The 23,308-nt window shown below is 32.2% G+C and overlaps 1 protein-coding gene across 8 annotated transcripts in view; it reads right to left on the bottom strand.

Annotated features, from left to right (window-relative positions):
* The window catches only part of LOC139484807 (copper-transporting ATPase 1-like), a 39,902-nt gene that overhangs the window by 5,531 nt on the left and 11,063 nt on the right, over positions 1 to 23,308 (bottom strand). For all 8 annotated transcript variants that reach the window (XM_071268784.1, XM_071268781.1, XM_071268782.1 and 5 more), the window contains 15 exons: positions 17,833 to 18,922; positions 15,306 to 15,545; positions 14,690 to 14,853; positions 12,834 to 12,995; positions 11,946 to 12,025; positions 9,809 to 10,040; positions 8,685 to 8,918; positions 7,358 to 7,498; positions 6,667 to 6,775; positions 5,333 to 5,592; positions 4,197 to 4,388; positions 3,285 to 3,467; positions 2,721 to 2,925; positions 2,108 to 2,269; positions 1,551 to 1,693 (listed from right to left, as the gene is read on the bottom strand). In XM_071268784.1, the coding sequence (XP_071124885.1) occupies positions 1,551 to 1,693; positions 2,108 to 2,269; positions 2,721 to 2,925; positions 3,285 to 3,467; positions 4,197 to 4,388; positions 5,333 to 5,592; positions 6,667 to 6,775; positions 7,358 to 7,498; positions 8,685 to 8,918; positions 9,809 to 10,040; positions 11,946 to 12,025; positions 12,834 to 12,995; positions 14,690 to 14,853; positions 15,306 to 15,545; positions 17,833 to 18,922 (3,597 nt within the window). The remainder of the gene's footprint in view (positions 1 to 1,550; positions 1,694 to 2,107; positions 2,270 to 2,720; positions 2,926 to 3,284; positions 3,468 to 4,196; positions 4,389 to 5,332; positions 5,593 to 6,666; positions 6,776 to 7,357; positions 7,499 to 8,684; positions 8,919 to 9,808; positions 10,041 to 11,945; positions 12,026 to 12,833; positions 12,996 to 14,689; positions 14,854 to 15,305; positions 15,546 to 17,832; positions 18,923 to 23,308) is intronic.

Here is a 23,308-nt window from a genome sequence, read left to right as displayed (position 1 = left end):
AAAAATATGCAAGTGTTCGGTAAACAGGAAGTTGTCGAGTGATGAATCTGAAACGCATCACACGGTATAGCTGACTTATAAAAATCCTGAAACCAAATTTCAGAAATCCTTGTATTGTAGTTCCTGAGAAAAATGTGACGAAAATTTTTAACTTGGTTATCATGTGTAAAATCATACAAGTGTTCGGTAAACAGGAAGTAGTCTAGTGATGAATCTGAAAACGCATCACACGGTATAGCTGACTTATATAAATCCTGAAACCAAATTTCAGAAATCCTTGTATTGTAGTTCCTGAGAAAAATGTGACGAAAATTTTCAACTTGGCTATCATGTGTAAAATCATACAAGTGTTTGGTAAACAGAAAGTTGTCGAGTGATGAATCTGAAAACGCATCACACGGTATAGCTGACTTATATAAATCCTGAAACCAAATTTCAGAAATCCTTGTATTGTAGTTCCTGAGAAAAATGTGACGAAAATTTTCAACTTGGCTATCATGTGTATAATCAGACAAGTGTTCGGTAAACAGGAAGTTGTCAAGTGATGAATCTGAAAACGCATCACACGGTGTGGCTGACATATATAAATGATGATACCAAATTACAGAAAGGGTGGATGTGTAGTTCCTGAGAAAAATGTGACGAAAGTTTCATGGGACGGACTGACTGACGGACGGACTGATGGACGGACGGACTGATGGACGGACGGACTGACAGACAGAGGTAAAACAGTATACCCCCCCTTTTTTAAGGGTGGATGTGTAGTTCCTGAGAAAAATGTGACGAAAGTTTCATGGGACGGACTGACTGACGGACGGACTGACAGACAGAGGTAAAACAGTATACCCCCCCTTTTTTAAAGCGGGGGTATAATAATGTAACTGTTAGGCCACTGAAGCAATTAATAAAATAGAGATGTGATGTTTATACTAAACTAAAACTACACATACTTATCATCTTGGAGAATAAGTATCAATGTTAACACCTTGTATCTCTATGTTTGATGAAGAAATGTTAATCAAATACATTCAGTGTTAAGAATATTTTACATATTGCATATTCTTCAATTAAGCATCTGCCATGTTACCAAATACTTTCCCAATAAATGGGGAAAGTGTCTATGGGAAACAGATTATACCCCTGCTTGCATATAACTTTATAAAGGAACATAATTCAAGAACAGTCAAAGTGACACTACCCAAATTTGTACTTGATCTGAGTTTTGTGGTACATGTAATACGCATTTTGTATATGATTCATAACATTTTAGTCGAGGCAAACTTAAGTCAGAGAAAGGAAATGAAAAAAATTCAGCAATTTTTCCATTTGTAAAGGGGTAAAAGTAGGGTAAAAGTGAGGCCATCCAAATTCAAACTTGATCTGTGTGTTGTGTTAACTAGTATTGTTAAGCATAATCAGTTTCATAACATGTGGTTGAGGCAATCAAAGTTAGAAAAAGGAAACCAATTTCTAGACGTACAGACCTAAAATGGAGTTTTTGTGTATATGGTTGATTTTAAGACTTCAGTAATGAATTAAGGTAACCATACCTGTCTGGCAATAGCCCTTGCTGTTTTCTGATTGTCTCCAGTCAGTAAGATAACTTGTAATCCCATTTCTCTAAGTGTAGTGATGGCAAGATGGGCCTCTGACTTCACAGTATCTGCTACAGCTAACATGGCTACCAAAATACCTAGTAAATAAATCAAGTCATTTTCTGAATGATATGTAACTATTGGTCTTCAGAAGTCACTCTATATATATTCTCTAGGAGAATGAGTAACAAGTTGCACTTTCATTTAACATGCATTTTTCTCATATCTAACTTTATGATCTATTTCACAAAGAGTAATTAAATTTAATATAAAATATTCTTATATACCTCCCATATATACATTTTCCAGAGTAAATTACAACAAACATGTCCTTAAAAACACACCCCACAATGTACTTTCTTTAATACCTTTTTTGTAATTCAATGTTGGCTTGAAACAGTAGGCTTCCTCATCTTAATAGCAAGTCAATGAATTATAAACCAATTATATTAGTTCTTAATATAGAAAAAATAAAATAATCATGCTCTACAAAAGTTTTTAAAATAAATTACCATCTATTGCACATAAAACAGCTGTGTGACCCTGATCTTCATGTTCTGACATGGTCTTGTCCATTAGATCTGTGACAATCAGTCCATTGCGCTGCATCCATTCTCTATTACCAATCAACACCTGATATGGCTGAGGTGCTGAGGCTCCCATTAGTTCTATATCTGTTGATGTAGAAATATTGGATTATAAATTGTTATGAGAAAGTAAAAGTACTGTTTCCACACCTTAAATTGCATGGTCATTTGTAAAATTATTTTTTACTCTCTTCAGAACAGAAGAAAATACTTGAACAATCATGAAGGCCTTCTAAGCATGTTGAACTAGTGTCATAATAAAATTGTAACTCATGATGAGATGTGAATGCAGATACATTACACACACCCCATTTAAGCAAGTAAGACAAAGCTAAAAACTTCCAAAGGTTACTGAGCAATGAACTGCTGACTTTTTACAGTTTTAAACAAAGTTCTCCAGTACATACTGATTGTTGAAAGCAATTTTAAGCTTTTACTGTGAGCTTTTTTATCTATAGATTTTATCACAATTGATTTTATTAAACGCAACTTCAATAATATCTATAGGGTTTATCACATTTGATTTTATTTAACCTACCCTCTATATGTATAGCAGTATTGCCATCATTTAAAACATTTTCAGTTTTGATACGGAGGCTCCCGACTTCATTTTTACGATTGTTGATTTGCTCTAGATCCAAGTTGGTAAGTAAAGGTTCTATCTGAGATACAGTACATTTCAGGCCACATCCAGGAACTGCTTGGAAATCACTGACTTTACCCAGGTTATCTGCATTTAAAGTCTGAAATCACATTTAATATGTGAAATGAATCTATTGCACAGTTTATTCCTGTAATAGCTACAAAGTTACAGCTAGTCTATATACAACTAGGCATTACATAAAATAAATAAACATTAGCATTCATGAAATTAATCTGAGCTATAGATCATGAGAAAAGTAAAAAAGTTCTTCATGTAAAAACATAATAGTCCCATCACTCAGGAATGAATAGGCTTGATTATCATCAAAACTAAGATTAAGATGCATCTAGATTGTTTTCTAATTCAAGATTGTGTAAGTCTGTTGAGGATTTGTTATAATAAGCTGATGAGACAAGCTCAGAAAGCTGGATGTATTGTATAATGTACTGTATACCGCACCTGTTTTGTATATTTGACAATAGCTGATGCTATTGGATGTTCACTGCTGGCCTCAGCTGTTCCTGCGATGGCTAACAACTTCATTAATGAACAAACTTGGTCATCAACAAATTTGGCAACTCGTGATACTTTTGGTACACCATGTGTCACTGTTCCAGTCTTGTCAAAAACAATACTCTTTATCTGAGGTCAAATAAAAAGAAATGTGTAGATAAGATATTATGATTTCATATTTCTATTAGGAAATACATTTTTATGAAATACTTTAAAAATTTGTGTTTTTATTTATTTGTTATACATGAACTGATGGCACTTGGTACATTGGCTTGCATAGAAGAACATAAAAATGAATTACAAAGTAGTAATTGGCTGATTTAGACATTCAGTAAAGACTATTGTTGACCTCTTCACTATTGTTTGCTTTCAATTTTGTTAATTGCTGTCTCATCAAAAATGTATCCAAAAGCTCTAGTTATATGATTCTACCTGTGTAATAAACATGAAAGATGTTGTAAATGTAAATTTATTAAAAGAATTATGAGGAAAACTAAAAGAGGGCTATGTTTTTCCTTGATTAAAACTTGATTGTACTATTTCATACTGTAAACCAACTTATTTGTGTGAGTAATTATTTTTTGTGAGTAGAAAAATAATGCAAAATAAATCGTCACAGATATATTTAAAACTTGGATCTTTTCTTATTCATCAACTACATCAGTTTAATTAGAAAATAGTAAAATTGAATAGCTGCAAAGTGGATTAGAAAGGGAAAAACATGATATAAAGTATTGCAGAAATAAATGAACTCACAGAATTCCTTGTGAAGTTTATGAAATGAAAAGATATAGCTTAAATCTCTCATCAATGTACAAACAACTTATTTCCATTTGCACACTTGATTACATTCCTTACCTTGTGTGTTGTCTCTAGTGGTTCTCCACCCTTAATTAATATTCCATTTGTAGCTCCTACCCCTGTGCCTACCATGACAGCTGTGGGTGTGGCCAGTCCCAGGGCACACGGGCAGGCTATACTCAGTACAGTAATAGCAAACTGGAAAGCTTTTTGGAAAATCAGTTCATGTCTTGTGATACCCTCATTCTCCTGAAAGTAAAGATAATGTTATGTGTTCTATGACTATTGTGATTGATATTTCTGTTCAAAACTGTTATATCTCAATGCAGCTAACAAATATTTTCATCATTGAATTGATGCTTCTGCCTGAGTCAAATATTCTGGAATCAAAGTCTACATGTTGTTGATTGATATCTTTATTATTTTTAAATACCATACAGTGCTAGCAGGTTTATTCATTCATATGGAAAGTCAATTCATTTAAAGTTTTGTCCACAAAATGAACAGATTTACCAAATAAGTATAGATCATCCGGTTTTCTACAAATTGATATCATAAAATATCAGCCGTGAGCCACTTTTTGGCGAGTGAGCACAGTGATATAGGCAAAGCGAAGGACAAAAAATATAGATTCTACCACTGCATCGAGTGCAATACGATATTTATCCACTTGAGACAGTTAAATTTTCATATTTAAAATGCGAGGCTTGCAGAGCGTTTTAAATATTTAAAATTTAACTGTCGAGAGTGGATAAATATCGTATTGCACGAGATTTGGTGTATAAATTTGTTTCTCTAATGATTTTTAGACAGTATGCAGACAATGTAAATCCTTCTTTTGGAACAGCCCACAAAAGATGTGTTCTTTCTATGCGATGTCATCAGGCATGGTGGCCTTTTTTCATTACGTCACAATAGGAATTTCAGAGGAAAGCAAGAAAATTTGACGTCATAATCGAGTTTTGATCAATGCACAACTGAGATCAAACGAACCAAATGTTGATGAAATAAAAATAATCAACAGGTCAGGAATAGGATAAATCGAGTAAGAATTAGAGAAACAAATTTACAGGATTAGAAAGTCATTACATTTAATGCTATACTTGAAGGTATATCATTATTTCATATAGTAATAGAATTTTTAATAACAATTATATAATTAATAATAACATTGTAGTTTCTGATAGACTTACATCAAACTGTGGATCAATGTTGTAAATACTATCATATCCCACAATCACCCATGCTATCAAGGTCAATGTTGACAAAGAGCAGACAATAGGTACAAAGTATCCAGCTATGGTGTCTGCCAATTGTTGTATTGGAGCTTTAGATGTCTGGGCCTCCTCTACAAGTTTGACAATCTGTGAGAGAGTGGTTTCTGATCCTACATGTGTGGCCTGTACTAATAACATACCATTCTGGTTTATAGATCCTCCTATCACATCACTGCCTGGTAAAAACAGAAAGATTTATAATAGTTAATTAAATTATCACATCACTGCCTGGTAAAACAGAATTATTTATAATGATTAATTAAATGTGAATAATATAAGATATGGTGTTAAAGGACAGTAGTTACTACAAGACATACATAGGACACCATGCTGATTTTTTATTATGTCAGTTGCTACATTATATGTAAAAGTTTAAATCTCCTTATTTCAATACCTGTGAAACGTAAATATTTCATGTAATTTTTAACAAATCTTGGTGAGAAAACTAGTTCTTGAGTTTTGTTGACATTATATTGTTTGTAGTAACTTATTTTGATGATTTGATTGGTTACAACATGCTTGAAGAAAGTTCATATTTCAAAATTTTTAATGGTTACTTATTTATCTTTTGAGAGCTTTTTGAAAATAAACAAGAATGTGTCCATAGTACATGGATGCCCCACTCGCACTATCATTTTCTATGTTCAGTGGACCGTGAAATTGGGGTCAAAATTATAATTTGGAATTATAATTAGAAAGATCATATCATAGGGAACATGTGTACTAAGTTTCAAGTTGATGTAACTTTAACTTCATCAAAAACTACCTTGACCAAAAACTTTAACCTGAACTTCCCACTATCATTTTCTATGTTCAGTGGACCATGAAATTGGGGTCAAAACTATAATTTGGCATTAAAATTAGAAAGATCATATCATGGGGAACATGTGTACTAAGTTTCAAGTTGATTGGACTTCAACTTCTTCAACAACTACCTTGACCAAAAACTTTAACCTGAAGCGAACGGACAGACGCACAGACGAACGAAGGCACAGACCAGAAAACATAATGCCCCTCTACTATCGTAGGTGGGGCATAAAAATCTTTACATTAATGAAAATTAACCTTTTGCAATTTCACTCAATAAATGGCTGAAAGTTTGACAGTACTGAATCATCTATTAATTTACAACACTGTCTAACGTAGTTAATACACATGATAGGTTAATTATCTATTGAAATGGATTCTATTCTTGTCTGCAATTCAATATTCAACTAAGACAAAAATGTAAAGTAAGGAACAGCAGTTACCTGTAGTTTTAACAACAGGCATGGCTTCTCCAGTGATCAGAGATTCATCACATGTAGATGTTCCTTCTATAACTCTGGCATCTACCGGGATCTTCTCACCAGGTACAACCTTCAAACAGAAAGAAATCAAAATTATAAAAAAAATTGGAAATCAATACAACATTGTAAGCACCATCATCATCAGGTTTTCTGAATACTGAATTCAATTCAAGTTAAGATTTTTATCTTAGTTTTTGATATATCCAGCACTAAGCAAACCAAATATGTCTGTGGACCAAATAGTATAATTTCTAACTTTTTTCACATGTATTTAGAGGTTGTCTCCCTTATTCCATAATTCACAAATGATTCATCTATCAATTCTGTCCTATGAAGATTAATATTGCTTTCAAAAAATGTTCTATATATCACAAAGTTGTATTCCTACTTGACCTCTCTAGACTAAATCTACACTAGGAGCTGAACTCCCTTATCAAATACCTTTCACTATTTGAAATCATATCTTCTTTTAAGTGATTTATCCTGAAGACAGATAAATTGTCTCTCTGATGCAGATATGTGCCTACTGTCAATCTTAGTTATAGATTAATGCTTCCCATCTCTTTAATAGATATAAGCCTGGTATAATATACATAATGCATCTCCATTATTGACCAGGTCAAAATTTAGAGAAAACATAGTTTATATATACCTTTAAAACATCTCCTCTCTGGACCAGATCTACACTGATTGTAGATTCCTTCAAGATGTTGTTCTCTTTGTCTACCTCACATAATACAGCTTCTGAAGCTTGTAATGACATCAATTTGGCTAGAGCTTCTGATGTCTTACCCTATTAATGCAAAAACAAAAAAAAATTGTAAAAGTGCTAGTTATAAATATATCTCCTCATTTAATTACACAATAAAATAATTTTTTTGTTACTGTATATAACTCACAAGTATTCCTCCTCAATATCAAAGTTCAAAATTAAGTACACTTGGTCTTTCTAAACATGAAAATAATCTCAAATAGTTTCCAGTTATTGTCAAATTCTTTCTTTTAAACTGTCAAGAATTGTGCTTTGCTAGTATAGGTGTAAAACAGTCCAGTTAACTACCATAAACAAACTTAATTATTGCAACCCCTTATTATCACCCCCAAACATAATAAGAAAAATAACAGGAAAAATAAATTTTCTTTGTATATGTCAAACTATGAACTTGTCGAATATATAAATACATCAACAACAACATCGTAAGAAATTGTTAAAATATAAATTTTGTTAGCATCTCGTAAATAAGTTGGTTAACAGTTTTTTGAAAAAGTAAATCACAATTTGATACAGAAATAAACAGTCAATAATAGTTCAGAATAAATAATTGCAAATAACTGATCATTTAGGTTGCAGTTTCATACTCCTGTTTGTAGACAGATAATGACATCCAGTGGTATATAAAGCATAGTTTTTTTTATCATCATAACTATTCCTATAGGTTGCACTTTGTAAATACAGCTGTTTCTCAAACCACGCCTCTTTTGGAGAATATTCATAGAAAATTAATTTTGTTTACATACTGGTTCCCAGTTATGATCTCTGTGTTCCATCTCATAGAGACATAACTTGGGAATGTTACCAGTAAATATACATGTGCATATTGTTCATATTGAAATCTGTGGTAACCTTTTATTCGAGGTAGGGGTAGTTAAGAAAGTTAGTGTTAGTTTAAACTGTGAGAAGTTTTGGGCATATAAACGTTGACCTATATTTTGACCTTTGAAAAAAATTGTAGTGCATATGAACTTTCAATTCTAGGATAAGATTTTATTCAAAACTTCATAGTAAAAGTGGTACAGTTTTAGCCGTAAAAAGAGTTCCTATGGGAAATTGCATTGTCAATATTTACAGAAATGCAACCTATAATAAAAACTTTGATGATTATGATAAGTTTTAAATAGTGATAACTTATTATGTTGCAAGGCCATTAAGAATAAGTATTTAAATGGCCATTGTGTTTTGCATAAAATAGAATGTATACCTTTGCGACGTGTTCTAACCATCTTCCAAGTGAAATGAAAACCATCAACATTGGAGTCGTCTCAAAAAATGTAACAGGACTCATTGGTTCCCGGAGTATCATAGCAACAATGACAACAATCACTGAGTAAGCGTAAGATATTGATGTTGCCAAGACAACCAAAACATCCATGTTAGCAGCCTTATGTTTGACTGCCTTCCATGCTTGTATATAGAAATATTTACCTCCAAGAAACTAAAATAGACAAATTCAATAACATTTTTATTAGTATCAATATTTCAATTTTCCACTGTATTTCTCAAGTTTTCTTCTGGATATTAAAGAATGCATCTCAATTTCTCACTGCTATTTTTAACAATGCAGACTTATCAATTACCAAAATCATCTGAATAGCATAATTCAAAACATTTTTATACATATGGCCTGGCCTGGAATTTCATATAAGGATCAATTGTGAACATAATTTAATAATGAATTACCATTTTATTTTAGATACCCTAAATATGATTGTGGTCTAGTTTTGTTCTAGTTGGAAAAGAAGTTTCAGAACCAAAGATTTTTTCTAAAAGTTAAGGGGATAACAAGATTACATATGCAAAATGGGGAGAAAAAGAAAAATGTGTTCACAAATGATAATGGGCAAAAACAGATTAAAACTTTGATTGATTGGTGTAAATCTCACTTTTGGCTATTGTGCTATTTTGTGGGGTAAGTTTTTATTGCTGGAGGAAGCAGTAGTGTCAAATAATAATAGTATATAAAAAATAAAATCTTTAAAAAAAAAACTTGTTTTATTAATAACTTGATGTGGAAAAATAAGTTTCCTGAATGACCTCTAAAGCAGCATAACTTTAGATATGGAATGTAAAACCAATATCCAGGGAATCATACAGAAAACCTAATTAATATCTAGGTCAATACTTTTAATTGTCTGATTTACCTGAACAGGTGTTGCCAATAAGAACATCAGTAAGTTATCTAACGACAGGCCAGGTGTCAACATTATTTGGTACATGTGACCATTATATTTACCTGAACAGGTGTTGCCAATAAGAACATCAGTAAGTTATCTAACGACAGGCCAGGTGTCAACATTATTTGGTACATGTGACCATTATATTTACCTGAACAGGTGTTGCCAATAAGAACATCAGTAAGTTATCTAACGACAGGCCAGGTGTCAACATTATTTGGTACATGTGACCATTATATTTAGGTTTAGCTGTTGTCATGTTCCCCGTTATATTGCTATGGTCTGCATGGTCATCGTCAGGGGGTTCCACAAACATAAAGTACATCATTATAGACATGGCTGGAACACCAAATATCAATGACCATAAGAAAGAGTTCCTCCATCTAAAAATACCATAATAAAAAACTATTAATGGTTTATTTTGGGAATTTCTGACTGCTTAAAAGCGCATTTGATAGTATTACAGGTAAATGGTACAGAGTTCTGTTTACATGATACAATTTTCCATTCTATTAACCAAACAATGTCTGATTTGAGTGTTCAAACAGTGCAATTATATTGAGATGACATCACAAAATGAACTAGACAAAGTGATGCCCCTGCACTCCACTCTGAAGTATCTGTACTATAACAAAGTCAATGTAGGACTTTCTTTGAGATATTATTGTGTCTGATGCCCCCTCCTCCCCCAGATGCAAAGTGTTGTTTTAAATTATTTCATATCGGTTGACAATAAGCTTCTCTTATTGGATAAAAAGGGGCCACATGATATTCATTATTCTTCAGTAATAAATTCCATCGGTCATTAATAGAACAAAACGGACCAGAAAACCGGTCGCTAACAGACCTTTACATGACAATGACCGGTGGGGCGTGGTTTACGTCTGTTAATGACCCATGGGGCAAGGTTTCCGTCTGTTAATGACCGTTGGGGTGTGGTTTATCTGTTAATGACCGTTGGGGCGTGGTTTATCTGTTTAGAGAGATTTCCCTTTAATTAAACATTTTCCTGTTGATAATATTATATCGTTATATATATATAGTTGTTGAATTGTTTACCATACATGTTAACATAAGTTATAAAATTATAGAGAACTTATTCCTACTAGTAACTGAAAAATTGCACTAAAATGAATGGCAGTATTACTACGACTGGTCTTCACTCTTTGCCATAGAAAATGGCACAACTACTCGAGTTTGCTTTGAACATTCTGAATTTATGAGAATTTTCAAAAACATGGTTCCTCTATGAAAGAAACATAATAGTTATTGAAGAACTGGTCATTATCGTGATACATGGACTGCCTGTAGGACAGTGGTATTGACTGTGACAGTGATAATGACCTCGCCTTCGGCTCAGTCATTATCATTCTCTTAGTCAATACCAGTGTCCTTAGGGCAGTCCATATATCACCATAATGACCAGTTTTTCAAGAACTATTATGTAAATACACAAAGTTGAGCATGGGAGCACGCTTTCCAGTATGCATTTAATACTAAAAAAAATGTCAAATTTCAACTATCTCCCAAAATAGCAAATATCAATAAAAATCAAAAACCCTGACCACATACCATGCATACACACCTTCAATATATGTACAAACAGCCTGCAAAGTGAAACTTCCTAGGATTCAAACTGTCAGAGAAGTTATGGGGAATAACTATATATATCCATAATGGGACAGACAGACAGACAGACAGACAGACAGACAGACAGACAGACAGACAGACAGACAGACAGACAGACAGACAGACAGACAGACAGACAGACAGACAGACAGACAGACAGACAGACAGACAGACAGACAGACAGACAGAACAGCAGACAGACAGACAGACAGACAGAACAGAACAGAACAGAACAGACAGACAGACAGACAGACAGACAGACAGACAGACAGACAGATATGGGTTAAATAATATGCCCCCCCCCCAATATTATTAGGTGCTGGTGCATAAAAATAGTACTGTGTGAATCCACCTTTACAATTGCAAAACTTGACAAAATATATATTATTGATGTTTTTCAAACAAGAGGGTGTATCTCAGCTTCCTACTCAATTAAGTATCATTAATACCTTGCCTATTTATATGCAATTGAATCTAATGAGGCTTCCATGTGGTTAATAGGCTGAAAAATCTGTACAGGTCTAGCTAAAAAGACCATTCAATTTTATATATATTTCCTTGTCAAGAGTATCAGTATGAGAAGAATATTATGTAAATCTATGATACACAGTAATTGTTTTTATTCCCAACCTACCAAATAAATATAAGTATATACATACCTCCTTATAGCATGTCTGTGGTCATATCTGGAAGCATTTTTATCATCATCAGTAAACAAATCTGCATTGAATCCCAATCCCTAAAGTAATATGATATGAAAGTAAAAATATTGAAAACATGTATACAGTGCCTTCTTCTAATTGACATCACAATTATACTAATTTTATAAAACAATTACTTGTAGGTTTGGACATAAACAGTTCTATGTTTTTCCTTGTTTGCTTATCAATTTTGATAAAATAGCAAGTGTGCAATAAAGTGCACGATATACACAAATCCCATCAATTATATAATAGAAACATTTTCTTCAATGGAATACACTTTTTTCTTTATCTTTCGTTTAATATTTTAATAGTCCTTTAAAATAAGGTAGTTTTGCTGTCTTACTTTTTGTATCAAGATATTTATCTTTATAATTTCCCTTCACAATAGACTTTAATATTGAAGGCACATGACCCTTAATGCTTCAAGAGATTTCCCTGAATATTCCTTATGTTTTTCTTGTATTAAAATTTCTATTATTTGCCCTTTATATTTTCCTTTTGTGTTCTTATTTTTAGCCAATTCATATATATTTTAAAGTCATGAAGATTTATTGCTTGATAGATTGTTAGCCTTTTACACCACTGTCATTACTATTGTCTATATCATGGCAGCTGGTTTTCATTTGTAGAGGAAGTTGAATTGCCAAGAGAGAACCAACGATCTTCAACAGGAACATGAAGAAAACTAACAATCCTAGTCAATTTTGAATACAACAGTGGAGACGGAACTCCCATCAACAGAGTAGACAAGATCGTGATACAGAAGATGGGAACTATTTTGACCACTCTCCCATAGATGCCCCCTAAATTAATGTATGCAGTACAAACTAAAACACCCAGTACCTTAATTTTGTCTATTATGTCTCTTGGTCCTGTGATCTCTGTATCAAAGGTAAACCTTCCTTTATTGGTCGCCAAGGCAACAGAAGCCGTTAAAACTCCTTTTTCCTTTACTAGTGTAGATTCTATCATGTGTACACATGACGAACATGTCATGCCAGTTATCTGTTAAATAGAAATATCCTAATAGTTTTACTTTTGGTAACCCTGAAACAATCTTACATGTATAAAGTTATTTATTTAACATTAATTTGGAATAATACAATTAATAAGTATAAGAATCAGAAACAGGTGAATTGTGAAGCTAATTGATCATTTACCTATGACCATGTTGTCATTTTCATGTCAATTTCATTAGCGATGCCACATGTCCTCTTAGTTTCTACTGATAACTTTCACTAGACTCTGCTTAGAAAGGAAACTATCAGTCAGCAAGATCAAAGGGAAATTTCGTAAAATAGCTGTTATACATAATACAGATTGGGAGTTTGATAAAGCCATTGAAATCATGGCTGATTTCGATATCATCATGGATTGCTGATACAGCAAGATTACTATTTATTGTATTACCCATTAAATTGAGAATGGAAATGGAGAATATGCCAAAGAGACAACAACCTGACCAAAGAGCAGATAACAGCCAAAGGCCTCTAATGGGTCTTCAATGCAGCCAGAAAATCCTGCATCTGAAGGTGGGCCTCATCTGGCCCCTAAATAAAAATGTGTACTAGTTCAGTGAAAATGGACGTCATACTAAATCTACTTGTAATAACTATTAAGTATGTAATAAAAAGAATTATACAATCAATTCAATTTTAATGCTACAGCTGCAGTATAAATAAACATGATATTTTGTAAAAGGCAACAAATATTCTCAGTGAACTTTAGATTAACTTTTCTGAGCCTTTTACTGTTTACATGATTTAATCAATGTTAATGAGCATGCTATTGTATTGTAGTTACATGAACATTTAAAAGTCATTCTATAAAGTTAATGCAAGCTCTTACCACAAAGACATGGAATTTGAGATAACTTTTAAAAACCTATCACAGATTGTACAAAACATCTGTATCTGTATCTGTATGGGTACATATCATGTATATTTAGTCAGAAGAAAAATGAAAATTTTATTTCCAATAAATGGCAACTACAGACCAATAAAATTTTACAAGACAATAAAATTCAAAATGAAAATGCAAATAAAACAAGTCAAAAGACATTTTAAATCTGTAATAGCTTGAAAGTAATTTTTTTGTACTTTGCTAAGAAATTCTAACAATGACATGGAAACCGACGGTCATTGTTACTGTTAGTTGTCTGTTTAAACAATACTTATTTATTAGTTGTGATGTCTTTGAACTAGCTGTCATTAACTGTGAGTACTCTGACATCTGTACTTTGTGTAAGTGTTTTAAAAATACTCTGCAAAATCTGGTCTGTGCTTTTGTTAGATGTTTTCTGCATTGTATCCATAGATCTGATGGTTTGTTTTGATGTTGTGCTGTAAAACCACTCTCCCAGGTTAGGGAAGGATTGAGCCCTCACTCACATGTTTATTCCCAGCCCATTCTTTATATGCATATCCCAGCGAGCCTTAAGTTCAGTAGTTGTTATTGGTTCATGTCTGCGATATCTAATTTTTTTAGGCTGTTACTTTTCTCAATTGAAAAATTTCATATTTTCATGTACAAAATGAATGGACTTTTAAAGCAAACTATACAGTATGGGTTTTCTCATTGTTGAAGGCTGTTCTGTTGTCTATTATTGCTTACATCAATTTAATTTGAACTTAGGTTGATATTTGTTTGATTGGCAATCAAACCACATCTCCTTATATTCATATATAATGTTTACTTACAAGTAACTCTACTGTGCCTTTTCCAAGGGATTCTGATTCCATAACAGTAGCATGGAAGCCAAGGTCATTGACCCTGTTAGCTATCTGATTGGATAATATGTATTCTGGATCATATTTTATTTCAGCTTTCTGTGCCATTAGTGCTACCAGTACATGTTTTATACCTGTGAATATAATAATACTTAATCTTAATTCATCTCTTATTATAGCTTTTATTTTGTAACAATACAATACTTAAATATTTGCACTTCTTTTTCATTTAAGAGTAATGTGTAAAGATAGCTCTGTCCATAAATCTCTGGTAGATAGTTTTTGGCAATCATATCATATCTCTTTTTTTATATATAATATTCTCTGTTTTTTAACTCAATTTATAAGCATTCACTCTGTGCTGATAAATTGCATATCTTCAGTTGCTAGTTATCTATTTTTGTCATGCTCACTTTTTTAGTAGTCTTTGGTGCGACACTTTTCACAAACAAATAGTAATTGAAACATGTATCATGTGTATAGGGAAGGCAAATGGTTGAATCATTGAACAGGTTTTGCATTGGATATCCGAAATTGAAATATTTTACAGAAAATTGTATATTTGTATGTATTTAACCCTTCTCACCTTCGACTTTCTTGAGATTTTTCTCTATAGAACTGACACATGATGAACATGTCATCCCTGTAATATGTAGAAAACATTTCTCCAAGTCTTCATCATCATCCTCGTCTTTTACACCCTTTTTAAACTGCACAGATCCCTTTAAAACATCAACCTTCAGACTACCAGTACCGCTGAGTTTAGACGCCTGACTAGCTGATCTAGTAATAGTTACTGTAGGTACTTCTAAGTCATTGTGTATTACTGCAAAAAAAATATGCATCTTATAAAAGAAAACTGGAAATAAAAGTGAAATCTGTGAAATTATTTCTCCTGCAAATGACAATTTTATTATCTAAATTGAATGTTTTTATGTGTTATTCTAATTTTTATACAACATGTACAAGTTGTATATATATTGCCTTCTGTTATCTTGCTAATATAGGGAGCAAACAGCGATATTCAAAATATTGTGACCCCTCTATTCCTTTTGTTTCTATCATGCATATGTCTAATAACTTATATATGTATATCATTTTCATATTCATTGCCATTGAACATGTTGAACAAGTAATTAAATATGTATTGCACTTAGGATTTAATAATCTTTACTTCAAAAGTAGTCAAATATGATTTTTTCTTATTTGTCAAATTGGATGAATTGATATCTCGAATTGTCTCCTCCACATTTATTGTTAAAAGATGACTTATTTTTCATAAACATGATAAAAATATTAAAAAAAAACGAAGATGTGGTATGATTGCCAATGAAACAACTCTCCACAAGAGTGACTTTGTGTATTTCCACATTTACTTAATGATCAGGTTAGGACTAGGCCTAGGTTTATAAATTATAGTAATTTCTTTTCAAATTCTAAATTGACCAATATTTACTTGTATTTACTAGGTCTGGTCAGTACTAGCATTGACAGTTTATTGACAACCTTGCAGTCACGCCTCAGTCATTAAAGCCAATTATTACATTGGTTGCAATGGATTACATTGATTTCCCAGTTAGATAAAAACCAATAATTTCACATGTGAAATAAACGTGGTTATTTCACTCTCTGACGTCATACAACAATAGGCGTTGTCAAGACGTCGATAACGTCGGATCAAAACAAATTGTCAATGCGTAGGAAAAAGATATAGTTCCTTACATTTTCTACATTATCATAAAAAAAAAAGGCCATTTGCCAATTTATTAAAAAGAATAACTAATCGCCATATTTGAATATCAAAAATAAGACAACTTGTGACCGAATGCCGCTATGGATTAAACTCGTGCTGCACACTCATTTAATCCATGCGTCGTTCGGTCACGCGTTGTCTTATTTTTGATATTCAAATACGGCGATTAGTTATACTATAAACATATATATGCTTGGTCAACTCGTTATTATCCTCAATTATTAGCGAGATTTCCTCTAATATTTTTAAGACCTTAATCTCGCTGTAAGATTTTTAACTGTTAATTTCAATTTAATTCATTCTTTGATAACTAATCTACAATTTATCTGTAGTAACTGAACTGTTTACAAGACAGACAAAGTTTTAAATTGTGATCCATTAAATTTTACATCTGTTTTTATACAAGCATACCTACTGGTATGTCTCTATAACAATGTAAATACTTTGATGTGGTATGTGGGGCAGACAATGTGTTATCTTGGATATAACATACCTTACGTATGTCTACATAAATACAAGATAACTTTAGGAACACATTTTCTGTTTGGTAATTTTAAAAACTTTCCCTCTATGTAAATATAAAGTAATTAATTAGGTTTACATTTAACATTAAAATAATATTAAATAATATTGTTAAATGGTGATTCAAATCAATTTTAAATACCAAACTTCCTACTGAATTTGAGTGTTACCAGAAAAACGACTTAAGAGAACTGCCTGTACAAGGAATTGTTTATCAATCAAAGTGCACTAGAACAGCATGCAAGTATATAGCTGGAATGGTTTGGGACAAGCTTAATTAAGCTTTAATGCTTCTAAGCTACTTGAAAAACTATAAAAACTTTTTTCCTAGATACTCCGCCTATTAACAATGAATAAAAGTGTTATGAAATACAACATCTGTAAAATTGAAAAAGCGAAGTTGTTGTAGTTTTCTAGTTTAAATTTGTTTTACTGTTGTCATTTCAGGGTCTTTAAAAGCTTGCTACGCAATATGAATTTTGCTCATGGCTGAAGGCTTTAAGGTGACCTATAGTTTTACATTCTACATCATTTGGCCTCTGTTGAAGAGTTGGACCATTTGCAATGATTCCAAATCTTCCAATTTTTAAATAATGAGGCTTAACATGCCAAGCATAGAAAATCATGGCCGAACATCCTTCTAAACACAAGAATTAAACCACCTGACATTATATAGACAAAAGATGGGAAACATTCATAAAGTGTCATGAAATTACAGGCATACAAAATGTGAGTCTCCTTTCCCATATAACACTCCATGAATAATTTTGTAACTATAATATAAAAAGTTCATAGCATCAATCAACATCTACACATTTTTCAAATTTTTAAGTTTTACCTGGTAGTGAGGCTTCAAAGCCCATATCATCTATAGCATCACATAACATCTGAGGGGTGACTCTGTTCTTCAGATATTCTATCACACCATTTTGATCGGCCAGCGACACTTTGATAGACTTTACACCAGGATTCTTTGAGATATTTCCCTCTATATTATTGACACATGAATGACATGTCATCCCTTTGATGTCAACTGTGACAGTCTCTGTATCTGATCCAGTATCCCCTGCAACTTTGGCATCAAACCCCATATCATCAATCATGTCTGCTATCCTCTCTGGTGTTGTAACTAGCTTGTTGTACTTGACCATTCCATTTTCTTTTTCTAGACTGACACTGATTGAAATAATCCCAGATTTATCCTTTATATTACTTTCAATATTTCTTACACATGATTTACACGTCATGCCTTTAATAGAAATTTCACATTCAGATTCCGGGCCTCCAGATCGTGTTGAACTTCTCTCTGCAAGACGGTCAAATTCTTTATCAACAGAAGACTGTCTGGGTAAAGAAGCATCGAAACCCATATCATCAATAGCCTCTCTCAGTACCTCAGGGTTTGTATGGTCTGGGTTATAAATAATAAAGGCTTCTTTGTCAGCAAGAGAAACTCTAATCTCATCAACGCCAGCTTTGGTTTTAATGTTTGACTCAATGTTTCTAACACAAGACTGACAGGTCATTCCTTCAACAGTTATTCTTGTTATTAAAGATTTCTGCTGTTTTATAACATTAGCTTCAAATCCCATATCGTCGATTGCTTCTGCAATCTGATTTGGCGATATTTTCACTGTATCATACATGACTGTAGCTTTTTCATTTTCTAATGAAACAGAGATCTGATTTACTCCATTTACTCTGGAAATACTACTTTCTATATTCCTGACACATGACATGCAGGTCATCCCTTTTACACTAATCTCCACACTATTTTCAGAGTTGTCTACCCTGATATCTGTAGTAGCTGGATGGACAGTTTTCACTCTGGCTGGGAAACCCATTTCATCTATCTTTTCAGCAATAATGGGAGGGGATATTTCTGTAGGACTGTACTTGATGACAGCTTCTTTTTTCTCTAATATAACCTGCAAATATAGGAAAAGGATTCTTTAATTAGATGGATATCAACTAATCAAATTTTGTTATTAGACTTTCACATGTTTTATTTTACTTTCAACAAAACAAAACAGCTAAGAATTACCTCTACATAATGTTTGTATATAAATGGATCTTTGATTTTTTCAACTAATAAAATGAAAAATAAAAAAAAATCAAGTTATCTATAAATATATCACAATGTCAATGGCGTCATTTGACATGCCCAGTTTTTTTGTCATACTAAAAAACAACTGATACTTTATGAATGAACATATTATTACATAATATTAGAATATTAAAAAAAATATTAAATATACTACCTTCATTTTCATGGTTTTTAAATGAAATCCTTCCAAAAATATTAAAAAACTTGTATCATATTTGTCCTTTCAAAAAAATAAAATAAGAAAACCACCAGATTCATGGGAAATTTATTTGGGAAGAAATAAAGTGATGACAAATGTCAATCTATATGTAAATTTGATAGAAGTAAAGAAAACATGATGTTTTACAGGTAGGAACCTAGTCAGAGTTTGTGCCCCAGGCATTTTCTATGTTTTGTCAATCTAATATATGTCATATCTAATGGGTCAGATCTTAAAGACAAAAACATTCAAAGGAAAGGAAATTTGTTTTTAATAAACTTTGATGTCCTATTTTTAATGCAACATATAAGTCAATAAATACATGTACTATGCAATGCATTCTTTCATTCATCTAAGGTAAAGACTTTACTTTTAACATCAATGTTTTAAAACTATAATTAGATGTACTTTATATTCACTGGTTATAGTGGACTTTTCCATGACAATTTAACATCAAATCAACAAATCAAATTGTATCATGCAACAGTTCATCTTCAGACTTTCCAAAGAGTGTTTTACTGTATTTCAAGACTTTTTGTATTTTAATAGATTATTGTTATCTCTCAACATGTGGCATCATATTTAAAGTCTGCATTCTAGCTAGAGTTTGCCTCATATTTGTACATCTGACATAATCTTACTGTACATAAACCCTTTAGCATGGGTCTTAATGAAAGGCAATAGTAGTTTAGTTTATAGGTACTTGGGGACAGGACATTTTTTTTGCCCTCCCCTTTTTTTCCAAAATTCGTTATTTTTTCGTTTTCTTTTAACATCAATTTTTTTTGGGGTGTTTCTGTATCATAAGAACTTGAATATGCAACAAATAACTTTTACTTGTTAGTTACTATCAATTCCAAGTTGGCTATCCACAGCGGTCACGAAAAAATAACAGAGTTTGGAAAAAAAGGGGGAGGGCAAAACAAAATTGTCCTGTTCCCAAGTGCCTATGGTTTGGATTCCTGAGTCTATCCATTGATTGTTCCTGTCAGAACAGACCCTTATAGCTACCAAGCACTGTGCTTTAACATTTTATTTAAGATCAGAATCATTTCCATGTCAGATGCAAAAACATTTTAATTATCCTTAAAATGTTGACATTTTCAAAATTCACTCAAGTCTTAATTAAAGGTAAAACAAAATCAATTTAGAATGTTTGATGTTCAGAATATAACTAATGACCTTTTCCTAGGTAATATATTGAACCAAATTGTCTAGAGACCTTTACATTTCTATTTAATATTAAATTCTTTCCTTGCAACATGTGCAATGTGCAAAAAAATAATAAGCATTCTTTCCTCACAATTTTTTTTTAAGTAATCACAGCCCATAGACCTATCAAGTTTCTCTATACATTTTCTGTTTCTATGTTATCTACTGAAAATATCAAAACAATGTTTTATTAGATTTCTACAGGAAATATATTTGTATAAATGATTATCAAAAGTAACATTATTCCTCAGGTACATTTGTACTTTGGCTTTTCTCTATTATGAAAAAAGCCCAGAAGTTAAAACAGATGAAATGCAAAGATGGGAGTCAGAGACTTGGAAAAATTCTACACATTAACCATAAAGGAGGGTTGACAGTCCCCCACACCTCCACCTAAATATGTGACCTGTCAATATTTAAATGACAGTTTCTACCTTAACACAGAGGCTGAGAAGCTAAATTTTCAAATTTAAGGTGGATTTCTTACATTAAGGTAACTGTCAATATAATCTGACTCTTCCAATTGCATAAACTGAATACATCAAATCTGACATTGATAAGAGTTAAAATGACGATTCAGCACATTTGTAGTCTCATTGAAAAACATAGTACAAATTATGATTCAATCAATTATGACATATATATATGTAGAGATCTGATGCATTGGGTCCACTTTCCCTCACGGAGATTATAAGAAGTATGTAATAATATGTTTCACCCTTTTTTAACAATGAGAGAATTGACACAAATTGGTAAATCCTGTTTCAGTTTGTTTATAAAACAGAAAAGGTCATCCTCTCACAGGTACAAATGTAGACACGAAATCATTTAAGTCACACATGACACAATACAGTATAACATACAGTACAAGAAAACATCAGTTCTGTTTTAATAAACTTCAGAAATAGGATCTACAGACAATCTACATACCAAAATATGGATAACCACAAAAATTACCATTTTAATTGCTTTACCCATAGACCACATGAGATCAATTTTAGAAGAAAACATTAACGTTTTTGTATATGGCTTAGAAAGTGGAGGACTGACAGATTTACTGAGTCCTACAACAATTCAGTGCCAAAAACAAAAAAGTTCATATTTATTAGACATTGACCAGCTAAAAATGGCAGTTATAGTTTCACAAATATAAAACGTATTTTCTATCCCTAAACCAAGCCCCAGATTGTTTAGAAAAGTTACAGTAATGTTACATGAAATAGACATTGCACTTAATACCACTTTGTAGAGAGTCTTATAACAACACTTTGTTTACTATATTTTGTAGACAAGGCCAATAGGAAGTGCTCTAGCTTCAGAATAATTGACTGAATTAATTAAGTTTATGCGTAGAAAATACTGTTATATTGAAACTTAAATGGTTGGTCGCTGGAAAACTTACATTCTATTAGAACTGTTGTGACAGGGAAAAAAAAGAATTTTATACTATATCAAACAATAAAATGAAACTTCTAAACCCTGGTCACACTCACTTCTTACTGGGGATTCATCATTTTTTATGGGGTACCAATAAAGTAACCAATTTTCCTGGATAAATGGCATACCAATTTTCCAGTGGTTTCATGGGGTAATATTTTTTTGTGGTTTCAAAGGGTACAAATGTTATTGGATTACATTGGAATATATAGTTTTCTGTTTTGCCTTTTCCAATCATATTGTGTTGTAAAATGATGCCCTTTATGGGTTCTTGATTAGATTAATAAAATTCTTATTCTTATAGTTAAACCACAAATTTGAATGTTCAATAAGTAATATATCATCATATATACTAAATAAAGGCTTGCACACAGACTTTGACAAATCCAGGAAATCAAATATCCATTTCTAACACACAAAAATTGGTACAGATGAAAATAAATATTCCACAGTAGTGACAGTACCTGTGGTGGATCCAGAACTTTTCCTAAGGGGGGCCCACTCCAGTCATGCTGCAATGATTCCATATATAATCAACCAAATTTTTTCCACAAAAGCCCCCCCCCCCCCCCCCCCCTGGATCCACCTATGAGTACCATAAAAATTATTGTGGCAAAGTTTGGTCTTACTTATAATTGGCTTGGTGGATCTTTAGAATACATTATCCAAAATTATGATATGAAGTTTCTGATAGCATTTGACAACTGTTTGATGGGTTAACTGACAGATGTACAATAAACATAGCCACAACAATAAATGTCCCAGTGATATTGGAAATAGCTTTACCAGGTACACAAAATATAAACAATAAAATCTTTATTTCATCCATACATAATAATAATATAATCTGTGAGAAAGGTTCCTATTGATTTTCAGTACTGTATTAGCATGATCAGAAGCATTTGTGAAAATATGGCAATTTACAAGTTAAATAGCCATGTATAAAACACTATGAGGTTTAATGCAAGGTGCTCAGTGATTAATGATTAGCATGGACAAATATTTTTGTTCTGCAGGAATTTTTCTGTTGACATGCAGTGCTAAAAAAAGGCAATAATACATGTATGTAAAAATGTACAAAAATACATGTAAAAATTTACAAAAATATATGTATAAATAAACAGACCTATAAAGGTTTAGTTAAACAAATTATGACATGAACGGAGAGTGGTCTCATTGGCACTCTTACCACATCTTCTTATATCTATACGTACATATCTATCATCATAATCATGTCTAAAGAATAGAATAACTGATCAATTCAAGTCAAATAATAATTTAAATTTAATGAGCCTGTAGTAGGACTGTTGATACTAAAAATAACTGTCATTAACAAATCATTTTTTTTAAAACATGAAA

The sequence above is a fragment of the Mytilus edulis genome, chromosome 8, assembly GCF_963676685.1.
Source record: "Mytilus edulis chromosome 8, xbMytEdul2.2, whole genome shotgun sequence".
Lineage (NCBI taxonomy): Eukaryota > Metazoa > Mollusca > Bivalvia > Mytilida > Mytilidae > Mytilus > Mytilus edulis.
Note: the sequence above shows the minus strand (reverse complement) of the source record. Positions and strands in the feature narration are given on the sequence as shown.